Here is a 23,921-nt window from a genome sequence, read left to right on the forward strand (position 1 = left end):
TAGGGGATACGGGTGGTGAGGTGGGCACAGTCGCCTGGACCAGACGGGGAAAGCCTCAACTATGGTGGCCAACCTTCCCAGGCCTTCCACCATGGGGAGGGAGAACAGGGGGCCCAGCTACCCAAAATGTCACCACACAGAGAGGGGGGCCCCTTCCAGGTAGGCTCATTGTCAAAATGGAAATGCCCCCACCCCGTAGCTCTCAAGGTTTTGTGTGGGGACATGAGAGGGTGTCGGGGCTGCAGAGGCCTGAGACCCAGATGGCAGCTGAGAAGCCATCTGAAGGAACGGACTTCTGCTGCCCCCAATCTGCCACCCTCACCAGTGCCCCTCCTGGGGCCCCCCTGGGTGGACCAGCTGCAGGCCTTCCTCACTTGCCCTCGGATCAGTCAGTGAGAACAGCTGTGGCAGTAACCAGTTCCCACCCACTTGGGGGCTTCAAACAATGGGAATGTATTCTGTCCGAGCTCTGGGGCTAGAGTTCCAAATGCTCCCTCTGCAGGCCCTGGGGAGATCCTTCTTTGTCCCTTCCAGATGCTGGGGGGGGGCGGGGCAGGTGAAGGTTCCAGCCCTTTCTCACCCTGTGGCCTCATCACTCCAATCCCTGCCTCCATGTCACATGGTCTTCTTCTCTGTGTCTGTGTATTTCCCTAGCCTGCCTCTTGTACAGACACTTATCACTGGATTTAGGGCCAGGTAATCCAGGACCATGTCAAGATCCTTAATTTCATTATCTGCAAAGATGCTCTTTACAAATAAAGCCACATCACAGGCTCTGAGGGTTAGGGACCAGACATATATTTAGCGGGTGGGCACTGTTCACCCACTGCACCACCTATGAGTGAAATCCTTTCCGTGGCCCTTTCTCGGCCACTGCGTAGAGAAATGGACACTACACACACACACACACACACACACACACACACCTCACTTTCAGAGAAGACCAGACCATGGGAGCCTACACACAGCCACCCTGGCAGGAGCAATGTGCCTTCACCAAGAGGGAAAAGAATTTCCTTTAACTTCCTTCAATTAATCACCAAAATTATTCTTAATAAAAGATGCTGGGAATGATTTGGAATGATGTTTAATAATTGATAGTAATTTCTCATAATTAGTTATAAATTAATTCACTCACAGAGGTGTTTATTTATGGACTTTCTGGGGGGCTCTCCTTAGTTTTAAATACTGTGGGGTAAGTGACTGCAGAGGCTGTAGCAATTTCCATACTGTGTCAGTTTGCCAAATTGTATAATCCTTGGTAAAGGGCAGGGTGGTAAATAAAATTAATGCCTCTGTTTCCTATCAAGAGATACAAATTATTCAGCAAAGGGTGTCTCCCCTGCATGATGGCAAGAGTTCCCGGTCATTAATCAGGAAAGACTAGCAGAGAGGTGGTGCCCTGCCAAGCATTCTAGTTATTCCTTGGCTATTCCAGAGGCTCCCAACCCTGGGGACATGCTGGAGTCACCTGCTGAGCTTTGGGAAGCATGCTGGGACCTGGGCCACTCTTGGAGTTGGGATTTCTCAGGTGGGATCCCAGAACTTCTGAATTCTTTATAGTCCCCTGAGTGACTGAGTGGGCACCCTACTGGGATGCACTGCAGGTTGTAAATATCTCACATCTCACAGGCTCTCAGGCATCAGTGTTACCATCTGCACAATGGGGCAACCGTCTTGCAAATTCTCACCTTTGCCAAGTGCAGGAAGGTTCTATCCCTCCAGTGTTCTGTGGAAAAGAAGACTGCCATCATTGTATCTATTCTAGATAGGGGTTTGCTGTAGGAAATGAAGTGCATTTAGGCTAGTGTGGGTACCAAGTTTCTTTCTATTACTGGAATCATTTCTTTTTTCTAATGTTTATTTATTTTTGAGAGAGAGAGAGAGAGTTTGTGTGTGCACAAGCAGGGGAGGGGCAGAGAGAGGGAGACAAAGAATCTGAAGGAGGCTCTAGGCTCTGAGCTGTCAGCCCAACACAGGACTCAAACTCACAAACCACTAGATCATGACCTGAGCTGAAGCCAGACACTTAACCAACAGAGCCACACAGGTACCCTGACTTGAATCATTTCTAAAGATCTTTTGGGAGATTTAGACAGTTCTTCATGTCACTGCAGCCACCCCCCCCCCTCCCGACTAGGATCCCCTACCTTGGCCTGAGTGGTTTCAATAAATCTCCCCAGGTGATTCTAAGAGGACATCTATCCTTTTTCTGACCATCCCCCGTTCCAACTGTGTACTTTGCCAGATGATTCTAGAACTTTCATCCTAGAGCCTAGAGAGCTGTCATTTGCTCACCTTTGTTCTGGAACAGCACAAAGGAACTTGCTCAGAGGGACCAGACAGGTATCAATATTTACAAACTCCAAACTAGACAGCAGTGGGTTCAGGCAGCACACCGCATGGAATGGACCGGCTCAGGGACACCAGGAGGCATGCTCAGTCTCTCAAAGGGAGAGCAGTTGACACACCTCACAGTATCCATTCCCACTCACCCCATAGGAAACCCTTTGCGCAGAGAAGAAAACAGACCACTGAGGCGTGAGGGACAGGTGCCATCCTGGTTCAGGACCTCCTGTCAGATGATGGCCCCGAATCCTACTGAGAGGAGAGTGTGATGTATGCTGACCACTGTCTGGGTTTATCCGAGACACGGGTTCCCTGCCACGTGGGATTTTCAGTGATAAACGCAGGTCCTGGGCCAACCAGAGCAGTAGGTCACCCTTCCTTCCAGGGCCTTCTGTGATGAGCTCACAGTGTGTCCTAATGGAGTCATTTCTCTGGGCAGTTATCACCTCTCACAGGAAGAGGGCGTAACCACAGCAACCAGACTGGTCACGCCCGTTGTTGCCTCTGGGTCATTTCTGATACTCCCCACCTGGAACCCATTCTCAGAGGGCCTCTGAACTCAACTTCACCCGGGGGCTGGCTGAAGCAGGCCACAGGGTGACACAGGACTGGGAAAGCCGGGTTGCAGGGCAGAGGGCAACTGGCAACAGGACAACAGGAAGACCTTTTCTTCACGTGTATTTGGTGTTTGTAGGAAGCAGATCTTGAAGTTCTTGGACGCTGAAAAGGACATTTCTGTCCTCAAGGGGACCCTGAAGCCTGGAGACATTATTCATTACATCTTCGACCGTGACAGCACAATGAACGTGTCCCAGAACCTCTACGATCTGCTCCCCAGAACGTCTCCACTGAAGAACAAGCACTTCCAGACTTGTGCCATCGTGGGCAACTCGGGGGTCTTGCTGAACAGCGGCTGCGGGCAGGAGATTGACACGCACAGCTTTGTCATAAGGTAACGGCTGCAGGGGCTCTGGGCCCAGAGCGACAGGCAGGCTGAAGTTGAGCCTGGCCACTTGTCCCAGTGTCTCTGCAACCAGAGACACTGCTTGGGTTTGTCCCCATTCTCAACCTTGTGCATTAGAATTTCTTCAGGTGCCTTTAAAAGTCCTGGTGTCCAGACGGCACCCCAGTCCGATTAAATCAACCTGAGGGGTCAGGGGCATGTGGCCCAGAATGCTTCTGGTGAACAGCCAAGGTTGAGAATCTCTAATCTGACACAGAGGTAGGCAGACTGTGGCCCACAGCCTGCTTTTGTCAATAAAGCTTTACTGGAACACAGTCATGCCCATTCATTTTCATATCCTCAATGGCTGCTTTCTCTCTGCAAAGTAAAGTTAGATTAGTTGGGCAGGGTTGAAGTGTTGCAACAGAGAGAGCATATACCAGAAGCCTTTATATCAGGTCCTTACAGAAAAAGTTTGCTGAGCCTTAGATAAAGCCCGGGCTGACCAGTCAGTTGGTTCAAGTTTGCAAACCTCTTTTAAGTATTCGTGAAGGTGGTGCTCCGCTCGTAACTATTATCCTGCAGTCAAAATCTGGAAAGTGAAGGGGTGACAGAGAAACTTGGGCTTCAACTTGACCATCATTCTGCTGAAATATCAGCTCTCATTGTTCAGTCTCCGGGGACACATTGGGACACATTTGCCAATGGCCCTGATACCTGACCCCCAACCCAGACAGACTTGGAAACAAGGCCTTGCTGTCCTCTGGTCAGAAGTAGGGCACACAGAGCCTCGAGTTTCGTCCCCAAACAGTGCCCCAGCCCTGGCAGAAGTGCATACGGCATCTCACATTTCCATCGGGGCTGTCCTGATGCCAAGAGAGCCTTGTCCTGAGGCTTTGGGAAATGGCCTTTATCACAGAATTCCCTGGGCCTCGGGACATGGGATTTTAGAAGGTGTGTTTACTCCTGCGTCCACTCTCATGGAAGAGCCACCACAACCTAGCAGCCGAACTTGTGTTAGTGTCCCAGGCTTTGTCTGTGCCTGGCATAGCCAGTGGCTCAGTCCTTCCGGTCTAAAGACTCAGGGACAGAGGGGGAGAAGAAGGCAGGCAGAAAGCAGAGCAAATGTCTGACAGAAGCTGAAGGAGGGTCGGGGGGAGCAAAGGGGACAGAGGTGTTAAAGGTGCAGGCGGAGGGTAAAAGCAGGGGTGCCAGGCAGCATGGAGGGAGGCCTTTCTGATTTGGTGTCACACATATAAGCCAATGCCTTTGTCACTAGTTTTGATGACGAGGTTTCCCTCTCTGAACTAGCCCTGCCCTAGCAACTTCCAAAGGCAACGGCTGATTCCAGCCAGAACTTTTCCTTGTGGGCACTGACACAGCAAGATGAGCAGTGTGGCGTCAGAGTCCCATCTTGGCTCTGTGGCTCATTTTTGTCACACGACTCGGGAGTGTGTCACTGCCCTTTCTGGACCTCTGCTTCACCCTCTGTAAATGGAGCCGGTTGGACTGGTTGTCTTTGAGGTCCTTCTGTTAGGAATACCGGCTGTGCTCTGGGCACAGACCCGGCAAACTTTGACCTTCACAGGAGCCCCCTGAGCTTATCCAAGGGCAGAGTCATCCAGTCTGGAGTGGGACCTAAGACCATGCATATCTAATGCCCTCCCTGCTGCTGTGCAGGCTGTACTTGGAAAGCCATGCTTTGCCTCTCCCGGGGGTCCTGTCCACACCTGTCCACACGTGCTTAGAAAAGAGGGAGCTGAAGCACCAAGGAGAGAGCACCTCAGAACAACGCACAGTTGTCCTTCGAGCTTTACACTCTGCACGTGGCTTTCACACACCTGTGTGTTTGGGGGGTGGACTTGAGCGGTCTTTTAGGACAAGATCACAAAGCTGTTCCGGGTACAGACCCCTGCTGGTGCCGAGTGGCAGCACTGGCTCCTCCGCCCCAGTGGGGCCATTCCTCTGGGCTCTTCCCATCTGGAGAATCATTCGTGTCCTCCCCCGGGGGGATCCCACAGGCCAAAGGCCCCATAAAGAGTAAACGGGGTGTGATGCTGTGGCCACTGCCTGAGTTGGCATGTGTGAGTGTGCCTGGGCCATGTCTCCCACAACAAAGCACAAGTGTTCATCTCCCCGCTGCCTTTCCCTTGGGGTGCAGGGAGGTCACCCCACAATTCCACACCATCTCTCCTGTACCATTTGCCTCTGCAAATGAGAGCTCTCCGTGGACCCTGTGTCTCCACCCCATCTGCCTCACACTGACCATGAGCTCCCCTAAAGCGGACTGCTTGTGTCCATCCCTGAACGCCAGCCCAAGCCTGTGCCTGGCATAGATGAGGGACTCGGGCTCGGGCTCAGGCTTGGAGCAGCTTCCCTGAGAGAACAGATGCCCGGAGGGTTCTGATGGGATGTTCTTTGTCTCCATCAATTGAAGTCTTCAATCACTTTGCCTTGCTCTATGTCATTTGGGCCCCTCTTCTGCATGGGAGACAACAAGACCTTGCCCCCTCTCAGAAAACTCAACACTGAACCATGGGAAGACACCCCCATGCAAAATGCAATGAGGTTGCAAAATACGCAGCCTCCTGGGGGACCTGAGGGCAGGCTTCTGGAAGAAGGTGGCTGAGTTCAGCACATGAAAATGGTGAGCATGAGGACGTAGTGTGAGGAAAGCCATGAAGCAAGAAGATAGACTCATGGATCATGGAAGCTGGTGCCTGAGTGAGCCTACGTTGTCTCGGGTGTGGCTGGGAAATGGGGCCAGACAGGAGGGCTGGTCCCCACAGGGTCCCCGTGAGCCTGCAATGGCAGGTTGAAGAGACTACCTAACTCAGGGTCATATATGTACAGAGTATATTCCCAGATGTTTAGGGATCAAAACTTCACTGTTTGCTCACATTCACATGTGTGCGCATGAACACACACACACACACACACACACACACACACACTTTCAATAGGGAGAGTCTTATGAACAAACGCCCTTTCACAGATAAATCCCCATCATTATCATCATGCTCATTAGCTACTTAGCAGGTGCAAATCTATGCACTTCATGTTTATTAACTTATTTTATTCTTGCAACAACCCTGTCAGGAATGTTCTATCTTGCACTGGCTTTTGCAGGGAGGAAATTGAGGCTGAGAGAACCAGAGGTCCATGGCACACTCGGGCCAGGCTCAGGCTGTGGGCCTCACCCTGTGCCTGTGGACATGCCTGTTTCTGGAATGGATGGACTCTTGTCCAGCCCACCCACAGCCCACCCCAGAATTTGCTTTGGGAGGCCGGGCCTGCTGTGGGATAAGATAGAGCTGAGCAGACTTACTCTAATGTCTCCATCATCCTCGCTCAAGAAGTGGCCCTGAGACATGGTCATGGGAAAATCCTAGCCTTTGCAGTTTTCCCCTGCCTGGAATACCTTCCATTAGCTGGGTCCCATGTTGAATGAGGTTGGGAGCCTGCCCCAGGGAGGTTGAAGCCCCAGGGCTCCCCAGAGTCTATCGCACCTTACTTGGACGATATCCCGAGCGACCAGTATCGTAGCTGGGTATGGACTTCCATGGTTCCTCTCCCCTAACCACCCCAGAAGCCTCCTGGTGTCAGGCTCCACATCAGTTCCTCCTTTGCCTCTCCCACAGCCCTCACCGGCCCACGATAGACTCAGTACACCTGAACTGCACTGAGGACCCTGCTCTCAGGACCTGGTGGCTGGCCTGGAAGAGGCCCCAGGGCTTCAGGAAGCCCTTAGAAGCCTGGTTCAGCTGGGCTATAGGACAATAGGGGTAACTGTCTCTAACTGGTGGACATGATGAGATGCTCTGTGCCTCTAAGGTCTGCAGCAGGGGCCCCTGAAGGTGTCTCAAGTCAGTTCTGCCCCCTTGCAATGTGTAACCACAGTCAGCGATAGCAAGGCCAGGGTGGGAATGGGGAGAGCGGGCATTTTGGGGGGTCTAGTCTGAGCAGCAAACAGGCTTTTGAGCCCGACCCACCAGAGACTGAATCCTGGAGATTCCCTTACTAGCTCTGGGACTCTGGGCAAGTTACTTGGCACATTCTGGGCCTTAGTTTCCACATCCATAAAGTGAGGGTGATTAATACTGAGCCAGAATAAGATGAGCAGACCTGTGTTAAAGGACCAGGGGCTGGCACACACCCGGAGCCCCAGGATGTTAGTTTTCTTTCTGATGATCCTACTTTTTCTCCCCAATTGTTGAAGGAAGAAAGTCCTGGCTTGAAAGGAGGGTAAGTGGTGTCTCTCTGGATCTCATCATTTGGCAATGACCTGTGACCCTGGTCTTCATGTCTCCAGCCTCTGTTCTATAAATACTTACTCTAATTTCTCAGACTTAACTCCACTGGTCAAAGGGCTCCTCCACCAACAAATCTTCCAGGCAGACAGCAGCAAGGCCTCCCCAGCAGTGCCCTTGGCCACCCTAGTCTGATCAGCTTGCATCACAGGCAAGAAGCCCCAGTGTGCACATGCAAGCTGGACCCGTGAAGGTGGGAGAGTTCCCCACAAAGCAGGCCTCTGGTGAGATATCAGAGGCCACCCACCCAGAGTCCCAGGCTTGTTCAGCAAGAGATTGCAATGGCCTTTTAGTTTGTCCTCCTAGATACAATTCCATCCACTCTAAATACCTGTACAACTTCATCTTATTGTTGTCTAGCTATTGCCTAAAATGCAAATCTGTTACTCTCCTGCTCGGGAATCTTCAGTGACTCCCTATTGCCCTTGGAGCCAAATCCCTGACATATAGGCCCTGCTGACCTCTCTAGATTCATCGCTTCCACACAATATGCCCCAGAAGGCAAATCGCTTGCCTTCCCCTTAATACCCACACTGCTCCACAACTCTATGCCCTTACATACATTTCTTGTGCCTACAATGCCAGAGCCTGATGTTTCCCAAACTGCCTGGTTATAAGAATTACCTGAAGAGCTTGTAAAAATAAGTATCAATTCCTAGGCTCACCTGCTGAACCTGGATGCCCAGGTGAGAGACACAGTGAATCTGTATTTTTAACTACTGCCTGAAGTGATTCCTCTGCTCGGGAAAGCTGGAAAAACACTCTTCTAACTGCCTCATCCACAAATGGACTAATGCTCACCCATCCTTCTAGATTTCTCTCAGTGGTCACCACCTCTGGGAACACGACCAAACATTCCTCCTTCCCATACTAATATGGGAATATTAATAGGCCAATAGTTTGCATTTACTGAGATCTTGGTGTGGTCCAACAGGGTCCTAAGTACTCGATATGCAATGACTCCTTTAATCCCTGGAACGGGGTGCTGTTGAAATCTCTATCATAACTAAAGAAACCGTTGGGCATACTCCTTAGCTGTAGGGAAAGCTCTTAGGAAGCACAGAGAGGCTGAGCAGGTTGCCCAGAATCACACAGGTAAGAAGCAGGAGTGTGCCTTCAGAGCCCTCACTGTTACCTAACGTGGCCAGGTCACACCTGCAATAGCATGGTCATCTTGTGAGCTGAGGGTGGCTTACTCGCCTCCTTCCTCTGCTACATCCTCAACTCCAGAAGGCAGGCACTGTACAGCCCCAGGGACCAGCAAAGTTGTATGTGTGCAGTAAGAGCCTAGCAAATACGTGTGGCAGGGAAGAAGGAGCACGGGTGACAGGAGGGGCGGGTGGGGGCTGGAAGATGCCCTGGGTCTTTGGGGATGAGGAAGAGGTGAGGGGAGGCAAAGGTTGGACAAAATGAAATACAAGCAACAGCGTCTCATCTTGCCCCAAAGGACCATGATGCTTTTCTCCCTGGCAGGTGCAACCTGGCCCCCGTGCAGGAATATGCCCGGGATGTGGGGCTCAAGACAGACCTGGTGACCATGAACCCCTCCGTCATCCAACGGGCCTTTGAGGACTTGGTCAACGCCACTTGGCGGGAGAAGTTGCTGCAGCGACTGCACAGTCTCAATGGCAGCATCCTGTGGATTCCCGCCTTCATGGCCAGGGGCGGCAAGGAGCGCGTTGAGTGGGTCAACGAGCTCATCCTGAAGCACCGCGTCAACGTGCGAACTGCATACCCCTCTCTGCGCCTGCTGCACGCCGTCCGCGGGTGAGCGGCCTCTCCCTGGGGGTGGGGGCCGTCACCGAGTATGACAGGTGCTTGGTGGGCAATACTCCTTTTCCAGATGCATTTCCATTCCAGCTTACCCCCCTCACTGGTTGTATGACCTCAGCACGTCCCCGGCCTTTCTGAGCCTTCCCACCTGGAGGAAGGAAGGGCACTGGCAGGTGGGTTCCATCTGGCATGCCAGTTTTGACCAATCGGTAGTGCCGGCCTGGAGAGCTGTGTTGAGAACGGTCCTCCCCTTGCTGCTGCGTGAGTGACAAACCATGAAGGGCAAGGATGGAAGGAGGAACATGTGTTGGAAGCTCTTGCAATAGTTTGGGTTGGGGCTGACCGTGGCTTTGACTGGGACAGTGGTGGCAGATAGGCAACAGTTGGCTCAGATTTGCTGAATACTTTGGAGGAGAGGCAGCAGGATTTTCTGGTGGGTTCTGCTTAAGGACCTCCAGGGTGTGAGAAAGAGAAACATCCAGGATGGCAGTTAGGATTAGAGCTTGAGCAGGTGGATGGACAGTGGCACCATTTTCTGTGAGTGGAGAGCTGGGGAGAACCCCATGCATGCCTGGGGGTATTGAGGAAGAAGGATTTGGGGCATATTAAGCTTGAGATGCCTGTTACAAACATGCCCCTGCACACTCCTGACCTTGCAGCTTGAGTCAGGCCCTACAACCAGATGCCCATCCAGTCACATGGCAGGGAGTTCACTGTCCTGCTCTGGGCATAAGCGAGCCCCTTGTACAGACCCCCTGTGAAATTGAAATGCTCTTTACTGGGGCCTGAGCATAACTCAGTGTGACCCTGGGAAACTCTCTAGCCAATCAAAGGACTCTTGCTGTCCTCACCAAGGTGACCCCTGAGGCACCCAAGCCTCTGACCAGCTCTGGTCTCTTTAGGGTGGGTGTCAACACAGAAACCCATTGCCCCCCAAAAAGGCCTAAAGAGACATTCAGTAAGAGGCAGCCATGCTCGTGGCTGATGGAGCAGAGTGACTCCTGATGGACACAGGGCTCACTGGGGCCACATCCCTTATCCTGGAGGTTCACCTGTCAGGCCTTCCTTCAGCATCCACTTCACCCCTGTCACAGCGTGGGTCTTGCCCCCAGAAACCCCCATCTCTTGGATTTAGGTTCCAGGCCTTAAATGTTGCCTCTTCCTGGAAGGAAGAAATTCTTTGCATGGTTTGGAGGTCAGACGGGATAAGAAAAGAAGAAGGACTGCCCCTTGGTAAAGAGAAACAGTCCCTTAGACAGGGAAAGGGCCACTACCTGGAAGAGATGTACACAGCCAGAGCTATTTCTAGCTATAATTGACTCACTTTCATCTGTCAAAATAGCATTAAGCACCAGTAATAGGCCCTTTAAACAAACAGGCTGTTAATCCTGGGATGGCAACATTTTCTCTTGCAGCAACTCCCGGGAGGAAATCCTGCAGGAGAGAGAACAGGGCAGCCTTCTGCTTTTAGCAAGGAAAAGAGGTGGGGGGCGGGGGGCAGAGAGGGCTTCAGGGGCCTTGGAATGGATTTCTGCCAATGAGCCTCTCCCTCTGTGGGGTCTGGGGTCCAGGAGGGCGTTACAGGAAAGGTGGGCAGCATCTGTAGTGAGAAGGAGGGCTTGCCTTGGACTTGGTGGGAATTTACCTGGGGTTTGCTTCAAGAGGAGGAGTGGGCTGGTGGGGGTGGGGGGCACGTGGAAAAAAGCCACAGGAGAAAAGACCAAGGGATCACAGAAAAGATGGCTGAGGAGGAACCTGGCCCAGAGGCAGACCCGTCTAGCATGAAAATTGTGGGCTTTGGAGTTAGGGAGCCCTGGCTTCAAATCCCGGCTCCACTACTCATGCGGTTGAAGAGGCCCATTGTCTGCCTGAGCCCTGTTTTTTCTGTCCCTTCGCTGGGGAACACTTCCTACATCTGAGTGTGTGTCCTGTGCTGACGAAGGAGACACACAGTCAGTCAACCATAGCTCCTGCCACCATGCCAGCTGCCACCAACCACCCACCAAGGGATTAGACTTGACCTATAGACTTAAGAGGTAGAAGTTAGGGGGCGCCTGGGTGGCTCAGTCGGTTAAGCATTCAACTTTGGCTCAGGTCATGATCTCACAGTTCCTGAGTTTGAGCCCTGGATCGGGCTCTGTGATGTCAGTGCAGAGCTGCTTCAGATCCTCTGTCCCCCTCTGTCTCTGCCCCTCCCTGCTCATTCTCTCTCTCTCTCTCTCTCTCTCTCTCAAATAAGCAAACTTACAAAAAAAAAAAAAAGACCATATTTAAAAGGAAGAAGTAGAAGTAGGACCAGAAGGTAAAACCACAGGAAGGAGCCATATTAGGCTCAATTTTGATAAAAGATCCTGTAGTAGAGTGATGGATGAAGTCAGAGTCACCTGTCGGGAGTTCTTCACCTCAAAGTTCCAGTATAAACTAGTTCACAGGATAATCTTGTTCCTAATTTAAAAATCTATCATTAAATTCTGTTTATGAGGTGGGAGGGGATAAACATTTTCATTGTGATAAAATATATACAACATAATATTTACTACTTTAACCAGGTTTAACCGGGCAGCTCAGTAGCATTAAGTATATGGACACTGTTGGGAAACAGATCTCCAGAAGTTTTTCATCTTGCAAATCTGAAACTCTGTACCTATGAAACAACAAGTCCCCTTTTCTCCAATCCCTCCAGCCCCTGGTACCACTTTCTACTTCACTTGCCATGAATTTGGCTACTTTATACACTTCCTACAAGTAGATTCGCACAGCAGTTGCCTTTCTGTGACTGACTCATTTTCACTTAACATAATGTCCTCAAGGTTCATCCATACTGTAGCATATGTCAGAATGTGCTTCCTTTTGAAGACTGAGTAACATTCTGTTTGTCCATTCACCCATCAAAGGACATTCAATTTTCTTTCACCTCTTGACAATTGTGAGTAGTGCTATTATGAACATAGGTGTGCTCTCTCTTCAAGACCCTGCTTTCTTTTTTTTTTTATGTTTGTTTTGTTTATTCTTGAAAGAGAGAGAGAGAGCAGGGGAGGGGCAGAGAGTGAGGGAGGCAGAGAATCTGAAGCAGGCTCTATGCTGTCAGCACACAACCCAGCTCAGAGCTTGATCCCACAAACTGGGAGATTGTGACCTGAGCCAAAGTCAGTTGCTGAACCAACTGAGCCACTCAGGCGCCCCAAGACCCTGCTTTTGATTCTTTTGGCTACATACCCAAGTAGAATTGCTGGGTCGTATGGTAGTTCTGTTTTTAATTTTTTAAAGAACCTCCACACTGTTCTCCATAGTAGCTGCACCATTTTACAATCCACCAGCAGTGCCCAAGGGTCTCGGTTTCTCCACATTTTCACTGACATTTGTCATTGAATTTTCCCACATCCCTGATAACACTTGTTATGTTTGTTTGTTTTTTTATATAGTAGCCCATGTTAGCCGCTTTTAAGTGTACAATTATAAGAAAGAGGCTATTAGAGGAAAACGTAGGGGAAAATCCTTATGACCTTAGGTTAAGCCACGGCTTCTTAAGAATGACACCAAAAACACAGGCAACAAAAGAAAAAACAGATAAAAGGGACTCCATCAAAATTAAAACTTCTTCTGCACCAAAAAGCCAATATATTAAAAGAGTGAAAAAAAAAATCCACCCACAGAATGGGAGAAAATATTTGGGAGAAAATCACATAAGTGGGAAAATAAATGGGAGAAAATCACATATCTGATAAGGGATTCGTATCCGGAGTACACATGGAACTCCTACAATTGAGCAACATAAATAAATCAAACAGCCCAATTTAAAAATGATTTGGATAGACATTTCTACAGAGCAGATGTCCAGATGGCCAAAAAGCACATGAAAAGATGCTCAACATCACTAGTCATTGGGAAAACACGAAACCACAGTGAGGTACCACTCTACACCCACTAGGATGATGGCTATCAAAAAAGTGGGAAATAGCAAGTGTCAGTGAGGATGTGAAGAAATCGGAATCCTTGTGCCCTGCTGGTGGGAATGTCAAGTGGGAATGAACTTTGAGTCATCCTAGCGTCTTCATTCTGCAAATGAGGAAGTCAATGCCCAGACGGGTTGGGTGATTTGTGGGAGACCACCCAGCCAGTGAGAGGCACAGCCAGGCACTCAAGCACATCACCCCACTCTAGCCAGTGCATGAGATGCAGCAAATTTACACCCAGCCCGGTCTGGATTGGGGGTCCAGTGAGCTCAGTGGGCCGGGCACTGCTGCACTGGGGAAGCGGTGTTAGGAGACCACAGGGGGCAGCAGCATATATGAGCGCAGTGCACAGGGCAGTTCTGAGTATGGGGCAGCTTTCCCACCAGGCGCAATGCACCAAAAGGTGAGAATACCTCAGGGTCCCACCAAACACCCGCTGGCACCTGAGGCTTGACACAGTCTTGTGGAACCCTCTGTTGAGGCTCTCAGTGTCGTTTGCCCCTTGACCTCACCTTGGTCTTTGCCCTCCCTCATTCATTTGGCTGTTGGGTGGCTTGCAATGCCCAGATATGTCCACATGCAAGTCACTGTGCTCCCAGGGCTGGTTTAGTGTCCGCAGCCCATCCATTCATGGGGAAAAAATTGTGGGATGCTCTAGTAACCGCCAATAGGCTTATTGTGAAGACCACATGAAATCATGTATATAAATCACTTCTAGAGCCAATGCTGCTTGTGTTAAGTCCATCCGGCACTAACACCTGGCACATGGTGGAGCCATGTCAAGAGACCAAATGACCATGGTTTCAGTTTCCCTGGTTCAACAATCTCCTAGTACACATTTGTGATTATTAACCTACTTCTGGTCACTAATTGTTTCAGGTGTAAGTGCCTTGAGGCCAGGGTGATGCCACTTCCTGCTGCACAGTGCTGATACTCAGAGAGCATCTGGCGACTGGTCAACAGGTCCCCAGTGACCTCAGAGTTAAGAAGGACATGTAGGAAAAGAGACAAGGGCCACAAGTAACCATCCCTAACACTTCTGTGCCAGACACTGTGCTAAGCATTGTGTCACATAATGAGAGAGCTACTACAAATATCCCATTTTAAAGATAAGAAAATTGAGCCTTGGGTGGTAAGCAACTTGTATAAGGTCCCATGGCTGGCAAGAGACAGATTCAGGACTCCTCCCTTGCTCCGGATAACCCCTCCCCACCCCCCCGCCGCCCGCCCCCGATCCATTTGCCCCCTGTTACAATAACCAGGGAATAATGACCGAGGCCCTAGAAGAATAATGTCAGGAAGGCCAAAGCCTGAGTTTGAGCTTAAGAAAATAATAAGAACAACAGAAAGGGCATCTTATGTTTCAAGTAAGGAAAACCAAAAAGATAAGGGCAGGTGGTGCAGAGGCTACAAAAGACAGAGGGAAACTAGACTCTTGATTTCTCTTCTACATCTGTCTTCTCAGCAAAGAAGAGCTGTGGATAGTGTAACAAAGCCTTTGGTATCATTACTTATAATCCCACCCAACTGCTTGAAACCAGTGGTTCTCAACATGGTCCCCAGACCAGCAATATCAGCATCACGTGGGTACCTGTTAGAAATGCAAATTCTCGGGCCAACCGGGCTTACTGAATCAGAAACTGTAGGACTGGGGCCAAGAAATCTGCATTTTAACAAACCCAGTAGGTGATTCTGATGCATGGCATAAGTTTGAGAACCTCTACTCTCAACAAAACCGAGACCAATTAACATCCCGGGAGAAATCGTACACTAAGACCACTGAGAAGCTGGCTGTGATCTTCTCCAAATCATACAAAAAATTGGAAAAGGACAGTCTGGAACAGCCCATCCTTGCCCCAATTTTCTAAACATGGGTGAAATATGGACTCCACTGGGCTTGTTGTCAACCCTAAGCCAGAATTTTAAAAAGGTCAGCAGTGCAATCAATGGCTCGTGAACACCTGAAGAAGTAAACACCGAGAGCAGTTGTGCTCACTGGACGATGCCAGAGCACACTGTCCTGCTCTGCTTTTCCAAGAAGGATGGTAGACAGGTAGAGCCAGCATCAATATGTTGACAAAGTATTTCACGAGCAGCATGGAGAGAGAACTGCGATCTGATGGATGGTTCAAGGAGTAAAAGGGAGCAAATGTTAACTCTCTTCTCAGAGAAGCCTTGTAAGATACATGCTATTTTCATCCCCATTTTCCTCACAAGGAAACAGGCTCAGAAATGCTAAGTGGATCGCCCCAGGTCACTCAGATGAGGAGCGGCGGGACTAGAACCCATGTGTATAGGCTTCAGTTGTCTCTACTCTTCCACTGCCATCCCTCCTCTCATGTCCTTGACAGATAGGCTGACCACTGTCTGTTGACCACTGACACCCAAAAGACACTAATTAATTAAAGGTTGATTTCATGGGGATCTCTAAGAACGTTCCACCAGCCTCCTATCCTGCCAACTATCCCCATTTTTACCAATGGCTTAGAGGAAGGCATCAGTTGTCTCCTTAGCCAATGCACAGAAGATGTGACTTTTGGGACATTCCTAATATTTGGGGCTCAGAATTGAATCCACACTTCTTTTGATGGGCTGAAACAATTAGTCAGTCTAAGAGGGAGGAATTTAATATGGATAAATGCGAGATTCTGTACTCAAGTTCTAAACAACTGTATAATCTAAAATCTTAGATCTTATACAAAATGTATAACATTTCGAGAGTCTGGGAGATCAGCAATGACCTTGGTCAAATCCCACCTGGAGATGTTTTAGGTCCCAGGCCCAGGCATGAGAAGGACCACAGTGGCAGAGAAGTTCGAAAGTTGAAAGCTTTAGACAGAGAAGTCTCCAAAGAGCATGAGAACAATCTTTCTCCGATTAACAAGTATTTATAGGCTCCCAGAAGGCTCCAGGCCTGTCCTGGGGGAACACAAAAGTCAATGAAGCAAGGATTTTGCCCTTGAGGGGCTCAAGGATTTGGCCTGTGAGGCTCCAGGTGTAGAACTAGGGTTGAGAAGGGATATACAGGGAGTCAGGTTTCATCTGGACACTGGGAAGAACATTCCAACAAATAAAGGTCATCTGAAATGAGCTTGGTTGCCTCTTGTTCAGGCAGCAGTGAATGCCTCTTGGTGGGCCATGACTTGGGAAACCTACATCAGGCAGAGTTAGTGTATTAGTTTGTAAGGACTGCTATAACAAAGGACCACAGGCCGAGTGACCTAAATTGACAACAGGAAATTATTGTCTCACAGATATGGAAACTGGAAGTCCTTCCAAGAGCTCTGAGGGAAGAATCTGTCCCAGGCCTCTCTCTTGTGGAGGACCAGCTCCATCGTTCTCCCTGTGTGCCTGTGTATCTCCAAATCCCCCCTGCGTATTATGGCATCCATTGCATTGGAATAAGGGCCACCCTAATTACCTCATTTTAACTTCATTACCTCTGTAAAGACCCTTATCTCCAGATGAGGTCACATTCTGAGGTTGACTTCCACAGACGAGTTTTGAGGGAACATCATTCAGCCCACAACAGTTGAGCTAGATGGTCACCTTTTCCACTCAGAGAGTCTTTGATTCATTGCACCTGTGCCAGGAGAGTCTCTAACCACTGACTACTCTGCAGATGCTTGCCCACCTGAGGTAGTTCTTGGGCAGGGGCTTTGCAGGGAGGGGGCAGCCTAGTGCTAAGAAAGCCTGCCCTTGACTCTTCGTACTGGCCCTGCCCCTGACTGAACAGCTCTTCCAGAGGGCTTCTGGCTCTGCCACACTGCAGGGTGGCACAGTGCCCCGGCTGGCTGCTAGCAAGGGAGATGAGCAACCCAGCGGAAGGACACCCAGGCAGCTGAATGTGGCTGCAGGATGGGGAACACTCTGGTCCGCAGCTGGTAGTGAATGGCTCAGATTCAATGACAACAATTCGGAAGGCTGTGACCCACTGAGAGGGTGGCCCTCGGGCAGGAAAGCAGCCTGCTGCCTGGCCCGTTTAGCTGCCCAACCGTGGGCCTGGTGCAGAGGAAGCCTGTGAATTGGTGCTTAATTGGGCACCAAAAGTGCTGAACGTAGGCCGTAGGATGGCAGTGATCCAGCGGGCATCCCAGCCAGGGCTGGAGCAGCAGATCTGCAGAGCGGGCACTGCTGCCTGGCAGCCTGGAGAAGCCTGAGGTTGGATGGGTGAGAGAACAAGCCTGGTGCAGAGAACAAGAGGCAAGACCAGCGCAGTTGGGAGGTGGCCCCTCCCACACATGCCCGTCTCAGTCCCAAGAACGTGTCCCTAGGGCCAGTCCAGGAGCCGGGTTCCAGTCCCCTCCAGGGACATGGAGTGTATATTCCATGACGGCGTTACATGGAGGAAAGGAGAGAGGTCTGCGGTATTAAGTCATTTTTCATAGACTGTCTCTCTATTTTTTAAATAGCAAATGCACATAGTAAAAAGAAAAATCCAAACAGTCTAAAAGGATTTAAAGTGAAAAGCAAGCAAGACTTCCTCCACAGAAGCAGCCTGTTAAACTGGTTTTCTGTGTATACTCCTCCAGAAATAGCCACTTTTAAACATAAGGGAGCGTGTTTTAAGCACCGTACCTTGATTTTTTCTGGAAATCATTCCACATCAGTACACAGCACCTAGCTCTCCTTTACAGTGTCTGGGCAATAATTTCTGTGAGCAGAAGCCATTGGTGGTCATCGTGGGTTTTTCCAATCTTGTCCCAGTATAATCACTGCTACAGTGATCATCTTATACTGACACCTGCACACATACATGCATGTATAGGCTTGCTCGTTAGATGTGCCATCGCTAAAAAGAGATGAATGTGGGTATTGTTAGTTTGTATAGAGGTTACCAAATTGCCCTCACTAGAGGTAGGTACCAATTTACACCCCCACCTACGATTATCGAAAATTCCTGTTTTTCCATAACCTTGCCAACGTGGTATATTATCAACATTTGTTATGTTTCCAATCCAGCGGAAAATGGCATCTGACTGTTGTGTGAAATTGGATTCCTTTAGTTATGAATGAGGTTAATTATTTTTTTTTTTTTTTTCCTGTCTGGAGTGGTGTCAGTTTAACCTCCAGGATCCAGCCACAAGTTTTCAGCCCCCAAGAGGTGGTCTTTCTGTCCCTGCTGGGCCAAAGGGTGATCCCTGTGCATGAGCGACAGTCTCTTGACTCCCCAAGGGGCCCTCCCTGTAGCAGGAGGAAGCCCTGAAGGGATCAGCATCGTGATTTTTCCTCATGTTTTTTGGCATCATACCGTTAGCCTGCCTGTCTCATGTGCAGACCTGGTGGCTGCCTAGAAGGGTCTATGGTAAGGCCAGCCTCCTTCACTTCTCTGACCAGCGCCCCCACAGGGAGTCACTGGCCTCTGCTTGCTCGTTTCCACTCATTGCTTCATTGAATACAGATTTGTGATTCACCCACTTTGTGCATGAGCTATGCTAGGATCTGGGGTCTTAAAGAAGCAGGAAGTCAGTCCACTTGCTCACAGAATTTTTAATCGTAGGGGAGGAGAAACACAAGTAAATGAATAATTATAGCGTAGGGTGATAAGTGCTCTGCTAGGGAAAGAACAGCACACAGGCACAGACCCATCTGGGGAGATCCCGGAAGTGACATCGAAGCTCAGACCATACGAGGGAATTGCCAGCCAGGAGAACTGGGAGGTGGTGATGTCCTGCCAGAAACCAAGAAGTACCTCGTAGCCATGTGGCTGTGTATGCCAGGAGGTAGGAGGGATTTCAGGCCCAGCTCACGAGGGCTTCACAAGCCTGGCTGAGGCCACTGGACATTCTCCCGGGGACTCCGAGAGTCACTGGGGAGTTTTTGGTGGCATGGTCATACTTGAGGTTAACCTTGCTGACTCGACTGAAGAGCATTGGCTTGGGTAAGCACGGAGGCCTGAGGACCAGGAACGGGCCTCAACCATCCACGGGACTTAGCTCTGCACTGCCCCCATTCCAGATTTTGAGACAAAATCCCCAGCTCTCCATCGTCACAAAGCTGGGCAGCCTCATCCTGAGATGTTCCCCAGGATACCAGAGCCCTACGCAGAGGGCTGTGGTCAGAAAAGACAGCTGTGGGCCCTCAGATCAGGGCCCAGGCTGTTGATGTGCATAATGGGAGACCAGGAGTCTGAGGGTCTTGTCCCCTACTTTGCTGCTGACCTTGCACAAAGCGACACCTAGTGTCCCATGGTAACTACCTGTAAGGCATTCCTGCTCCTTAAGGACAACATGAGCTATGTCCCACAAAGTGCTTTTAGTGTCTTAGAGAAAGCCCTTTTGGCGTCTTTTTCCAACAGTGGCAACCATTGCGTTTGCCACATCCCGAGCCCAGGGAGCCAGGAAGAAGGACAAATGTGCTTTGGAGATGATTTTGGCAATCCTCATCTATTGCTGTCCATGCTCATAAAATACGGCGCTTAATCGTCTTGGCAATTGGGGTAACCAATTTGAAAAATAATTACTGCCTTCTTTGAGATTACTTTGCCTTCTAATTAAAATCTCAAGACTGGGATATTAAAGGTGCATTGTCAATACAACATCCCGGATGCACCCAGCTAACCTCATTTGGGAAGGCAAAATTAATTAGTTTGTGTTTTAACACCCAGCTGTTATCCTAAGGAAGGAAATAGTGTACAAGTCGGCCACACACACAGTCTCTAAATTGGCCAGAGCGGCTGAGGAGATAGAAAGGAAATCAAGGGTGATTTGTTCCCACATGACTCAGCCAGCTTCTATTACAAGCTGCTCATTAAACGGCACCCCCGTGTCCCTGTCAGACATCACTCAGGAGTGTTCTTGTTTACCCATGGCTGCAGGATGGGAATTAAGTGGGTCCCTCTGTGCCCCTGAGCTCTCGATTCAATCTGGAGCCTCCTTTGCTGTTAACACCTTCCCCAGTGATTGACTCTCGGTGGAAAGGCCGGCAGCAGATCCGAGAGGGCAGGCATCTCCAGCCCTGGCCCCACCAGCCACAGGTACAAGGCCGTGTGCGCTGCTGGGCTTCCCCCTTTCTGCTTTCTGACTTCTTTGTATTTTCCAGTTCCATTTGAGTCAAACGTTTGCTGAGCACAATGGAAGCCAGGATAATAGTGGTTCTAGGCTGTGCTACAGTAACAACCCCCAGACCCTTCATGGTTTAGCACAACTGAAGCTCATTGCTCATTCGTGCAAGGTGTGGTGCAGGTCGGCTCCCAGCCTCTTCCAGCCAGTGATTCAGGGATCTAGGATTCTTCCTTGTTAGGCTGACACCGTCTTTATGAGAGGCTTTGAGGTTCTCCAAGGCAGAAGAGAAGAAGGGAGGGCCAGCTCTTAAGAAACATTGGCCCTGGGGCGACTGGGTGGCTTAGTCGGTTGAGTGTCTGACATCAGCTCAAGTCATGATCTCGCAGTTTGTGAGTTCGAGCCCCGCGTCAGGCTCTGTGCTGACAGCTCAGAGCCTGGAGCCTGCTTCAGATTCTGTGTCTCCCTCTCTGTCTGTCCCTCCACTGCTCGCACTCTGTTTCTCTCTCTCAAAAATAAATAAATATTTTTTTAAAATTAAAAAAAAAAGAAACATTGGCCCCCAAGGGACACATTTCTTGTCACAGCCTATTGGCAAAAGCTGGTCACGTGACTCCTGTCCAATTGCAAGGGATACTGGGAGATGTAGGAGGGCTCATGGAGTGTCTGTTGAGTGCTGCTGTCCTCAGCGCAGTGCCCTGGCTGCCCCGTGCAATGAGCCAGGTGCCTCTGAAGCTCCTACCAGGAGTATAAGGCACGGCCCCTGCTCTCGAGGAAATTCCAGCACTGTTTAGGGGGGGAGACCAACCCATACACTAGCGAATTATCAGGCCAGATTGATAAGCACCACAGGAGAAGCAGGAGCAATGTTCATAATAGGTGGAAGCGATTACCTCAGTAGGAACTGGGAAGGAATGGAACAAAAAGAACATTTCCAGGAAGATGTGATTCATGTGGTTAGTTTGGGGGAGGGGGACGGCGAGGGGAGGGGAAAGACAGTGTTCACCAAGGAGACGTGGGGATGAAAGTCACATCTGCAAAGGAGGGCAAAGCACGTGTCTGTGTAACCTCAGACCTCCTCCTGATCAAACTCTTCCCTCCCCGTCTCTGAGCACAGCACTGATGTCCTGAAAAGAAATTCGTATCCAAAAGCCTTCTCAGGCGAAAGGTCTTACAATCAGAAAATAAACAAACCACAAATCCCTTAATCTGGCATGTGGCCGGTGTTAGGGCTTCAATTTGCTCAGGGAGCAAATGGAGCTATGCTCTCGTGCAGGGACACTGCAGTGGCTCACACGCCCCTGGGTAGGGTCAACAGCCTCTGTGGCCAGCTCGGTCCTGGCCTCGACCCTCTCAGAATCACCCTAGGGCGGAAGAGGCCCAAAAACCCGGAGTGGGGAGGCAGTGTTTTATCTAAGCTCTATCTAACCTTTTCTCAGGTACATCTAGGACTGCTGCGTTTTCCCCTGGAACCTGAAAGAAGAGGTCAAGTTCAATCTAGGAGACCCATCAATTACTCACAGATACAGTCTGTTGACTCACCCAATAGGGCTTCACATGATGTTTTTAATTTATTTTATTTTTTTGAGAGAGAGAGAGAGAAAGAGTGTATGTGAGCAGGGGAAGGGCAGAGAGAGGAGACACAGAACCTGAACCAGGTTCCAGGCTCTGAGCAATCAGTGCTTAGACAGACACGAGGCTCGAACCCACGGACTGTGAGATCATGACCTGAACTGAAGTTGAATGCTTAACTGAATCACCCAGGAGCCCCTGTTTGTTTTTTTTTTAATTAGTTGCCAACATTTAAAAGCTTCGAGAAATTGCATAAAAATCCAGATCTCTGATACTCTTGGGAAAAAAAATCAGAAAATTCAGCACCACCATACTGGACAATGGTAAAACTGAGTGCCCTATTAGATGCCACAGTCCCATCACTGGCAAGCCTGAGGGTGGGCACTGGTTTTCTCTACACACATCCCAGCTCCCAGCTCACTCTGTCACATCCCCTGCCAGGCTGCTGGGCTAGATGAGTTCTCTGGGCTCAATCGTCTTTAAAACTCTACGACTATTCCTTTCAGACTCACTCGTTGCCCATCTTTTCTCTAAATATACCTTCCTCTTAGCAGAACCACCTACCAGTGAGAGCAGGGCTTTGTAGCCTTGGCTGCACTTTTGAACTACTGGAGAAGGTTTTAAAATTCCCAGTGTCCAGTCTGCACCTAGAGGTTGCATTCAGGTTCAGTGCTCTTAAAGCTCCAGGCCATTCAGTGGACAGCCGAGGTCGAAAACCATCGAGTTAGAACCAAAAATGCAACAGGCTAGCACAGGAGTGGGAGAGCTCCCTGTTATCAGAGGTAGTTAAGCCAAGGTGAATGAGCGCTTTGTTAAAGATGTGTGGGGTGATCCAAACATCAGCTGCTACTCTGCTGGGATTCTTCTCCTCCTTGTACTCTCCCTGCTTTTGCCCCCGCTCCCCCGGGGCCCTTCCAAGCTCAGCTCAGCCCCGTTGAACATACAAGGAAGGACACCTTCTCTGGTGAGCCTCAACCTCAGCACCAAGCGCCCGCCCTGAGCCGGCTCCATGACCTCCACGTATCAGCTGGGAGTAAGCTTCTCAGCCGTGCAGGGAGGAAATGATGAAGGTCTGCGCGATGTCCACACAGGTTTTCCCCCTATTTTTTTCCCAGTTGTGTTTGTGGTTAGTGGAGCCATTGTCTTGCTCTCTGCCTGTGTCCCCTTCTTCTGCTTCTGGGTTGAAAAATTCAGCCACAGGGAAGTTGCTTGGCCCGGACAGGATGAAACAAGAGACCCAAGCACAGTGGTCTTCAAGTGACAGGCTCATGAGATAACAGCAGTTGCCTGTACCCGCCTCCCCCCGGAGCACACGGTGCTCCAGAGAATCATGTTTGCTCTGATTCTGGCCACCTGGGACCACAGCCTCCACCAGCAAACTCTAAGGGGAGATTCAAATCACCCACCCTGACAGAATGGACCAAGGGAGGTGGGGGGTGTCCTGGAAATAGGTTTCATTATAGCAAATATTCCTGATATACTGAAATTATATGGGTTATCAGGAATCTGTAAGCTTGTCTGAGCCAACGGCTAATACCTCCTCCCCCCCACAAAAAAATGGATTTTAAGGTTAACTTTCTGGAATGTCTTGGGGTTTCCCTTTGGGGGCTGCAGAAAGAACCACTTGCAAAAGACAGGGCATACCTGAGCTTCAAGAAAATCTTCCCCCTGCTCACCCAGCTTTTAGCTAAAAACCACTGTGACTAATGAAGCAGTTTCAACTTCCAGCAACATGTAAATGTCCTGCCTGGCATACTTCTACTTCTGGCGTGAATTCAGTTGGTGTGTGTGACTATACAGTCACGCGTATCACTGTGCTCAGGTGTCATCAGGAGCCACACTGTGGCTGGGGAGTGCATGTGTCTCACAATGGCAGGTGGAGCTCATGGGGTGAGGCCCCGAGAGTGTGAGGTCAGAAAAATACAGTCAGCGTCTGGCGTGGACACATGGTCGTGAGGAGTCGGTGGTAAGGAATTCTGTCTTTCCACCGAAGCATATGTACTGCATGTAAAGGGATTCA

General features: G+C 49.9%; 1 protein-coding gene across 1 annotated transcript in view; it reads left to right on the plus strand.

The window, feature by feature from the left end:
* Window positions 1-23,921, plus strand: part of ST8SIA2 (ST8 alpha-N-acetyl-neuraminide alpha-2,8-sialyltransferase 2) — a 67,535-nt gene that overhangs the window by 37,857 nt on the left and 5,757 nt on the right. The window contains exons 4-5 of the mRNA XM_045448730.1: window positions 3,044-3,301; window positions 9,076-9,369. Coding sequence (XP_045304686.1) covers window positions 3,044-3,301; window positions 9,076-9,369 — 552 coding nt within the window. The remainder of the gene's footprint in view (window positions 1-3,043; window positions 3,302-9,075; window positions 9,370-23,921) is intronic.

This window comes from Leopardus geoffroyi, chromosome B3, assembly GCF_018350155.1.
Source record: "Leopardus geoffroyi isolate Oge1 chromosome B3, O.geoffroyi_Oge1_pat1.0, whole genome shotgun sequence".
NCBI lineage: Eukaryota > Metazoa > Chordata > Mammalia > Carnivora > Felidae > Leopardus > Leopardus geoffroyi.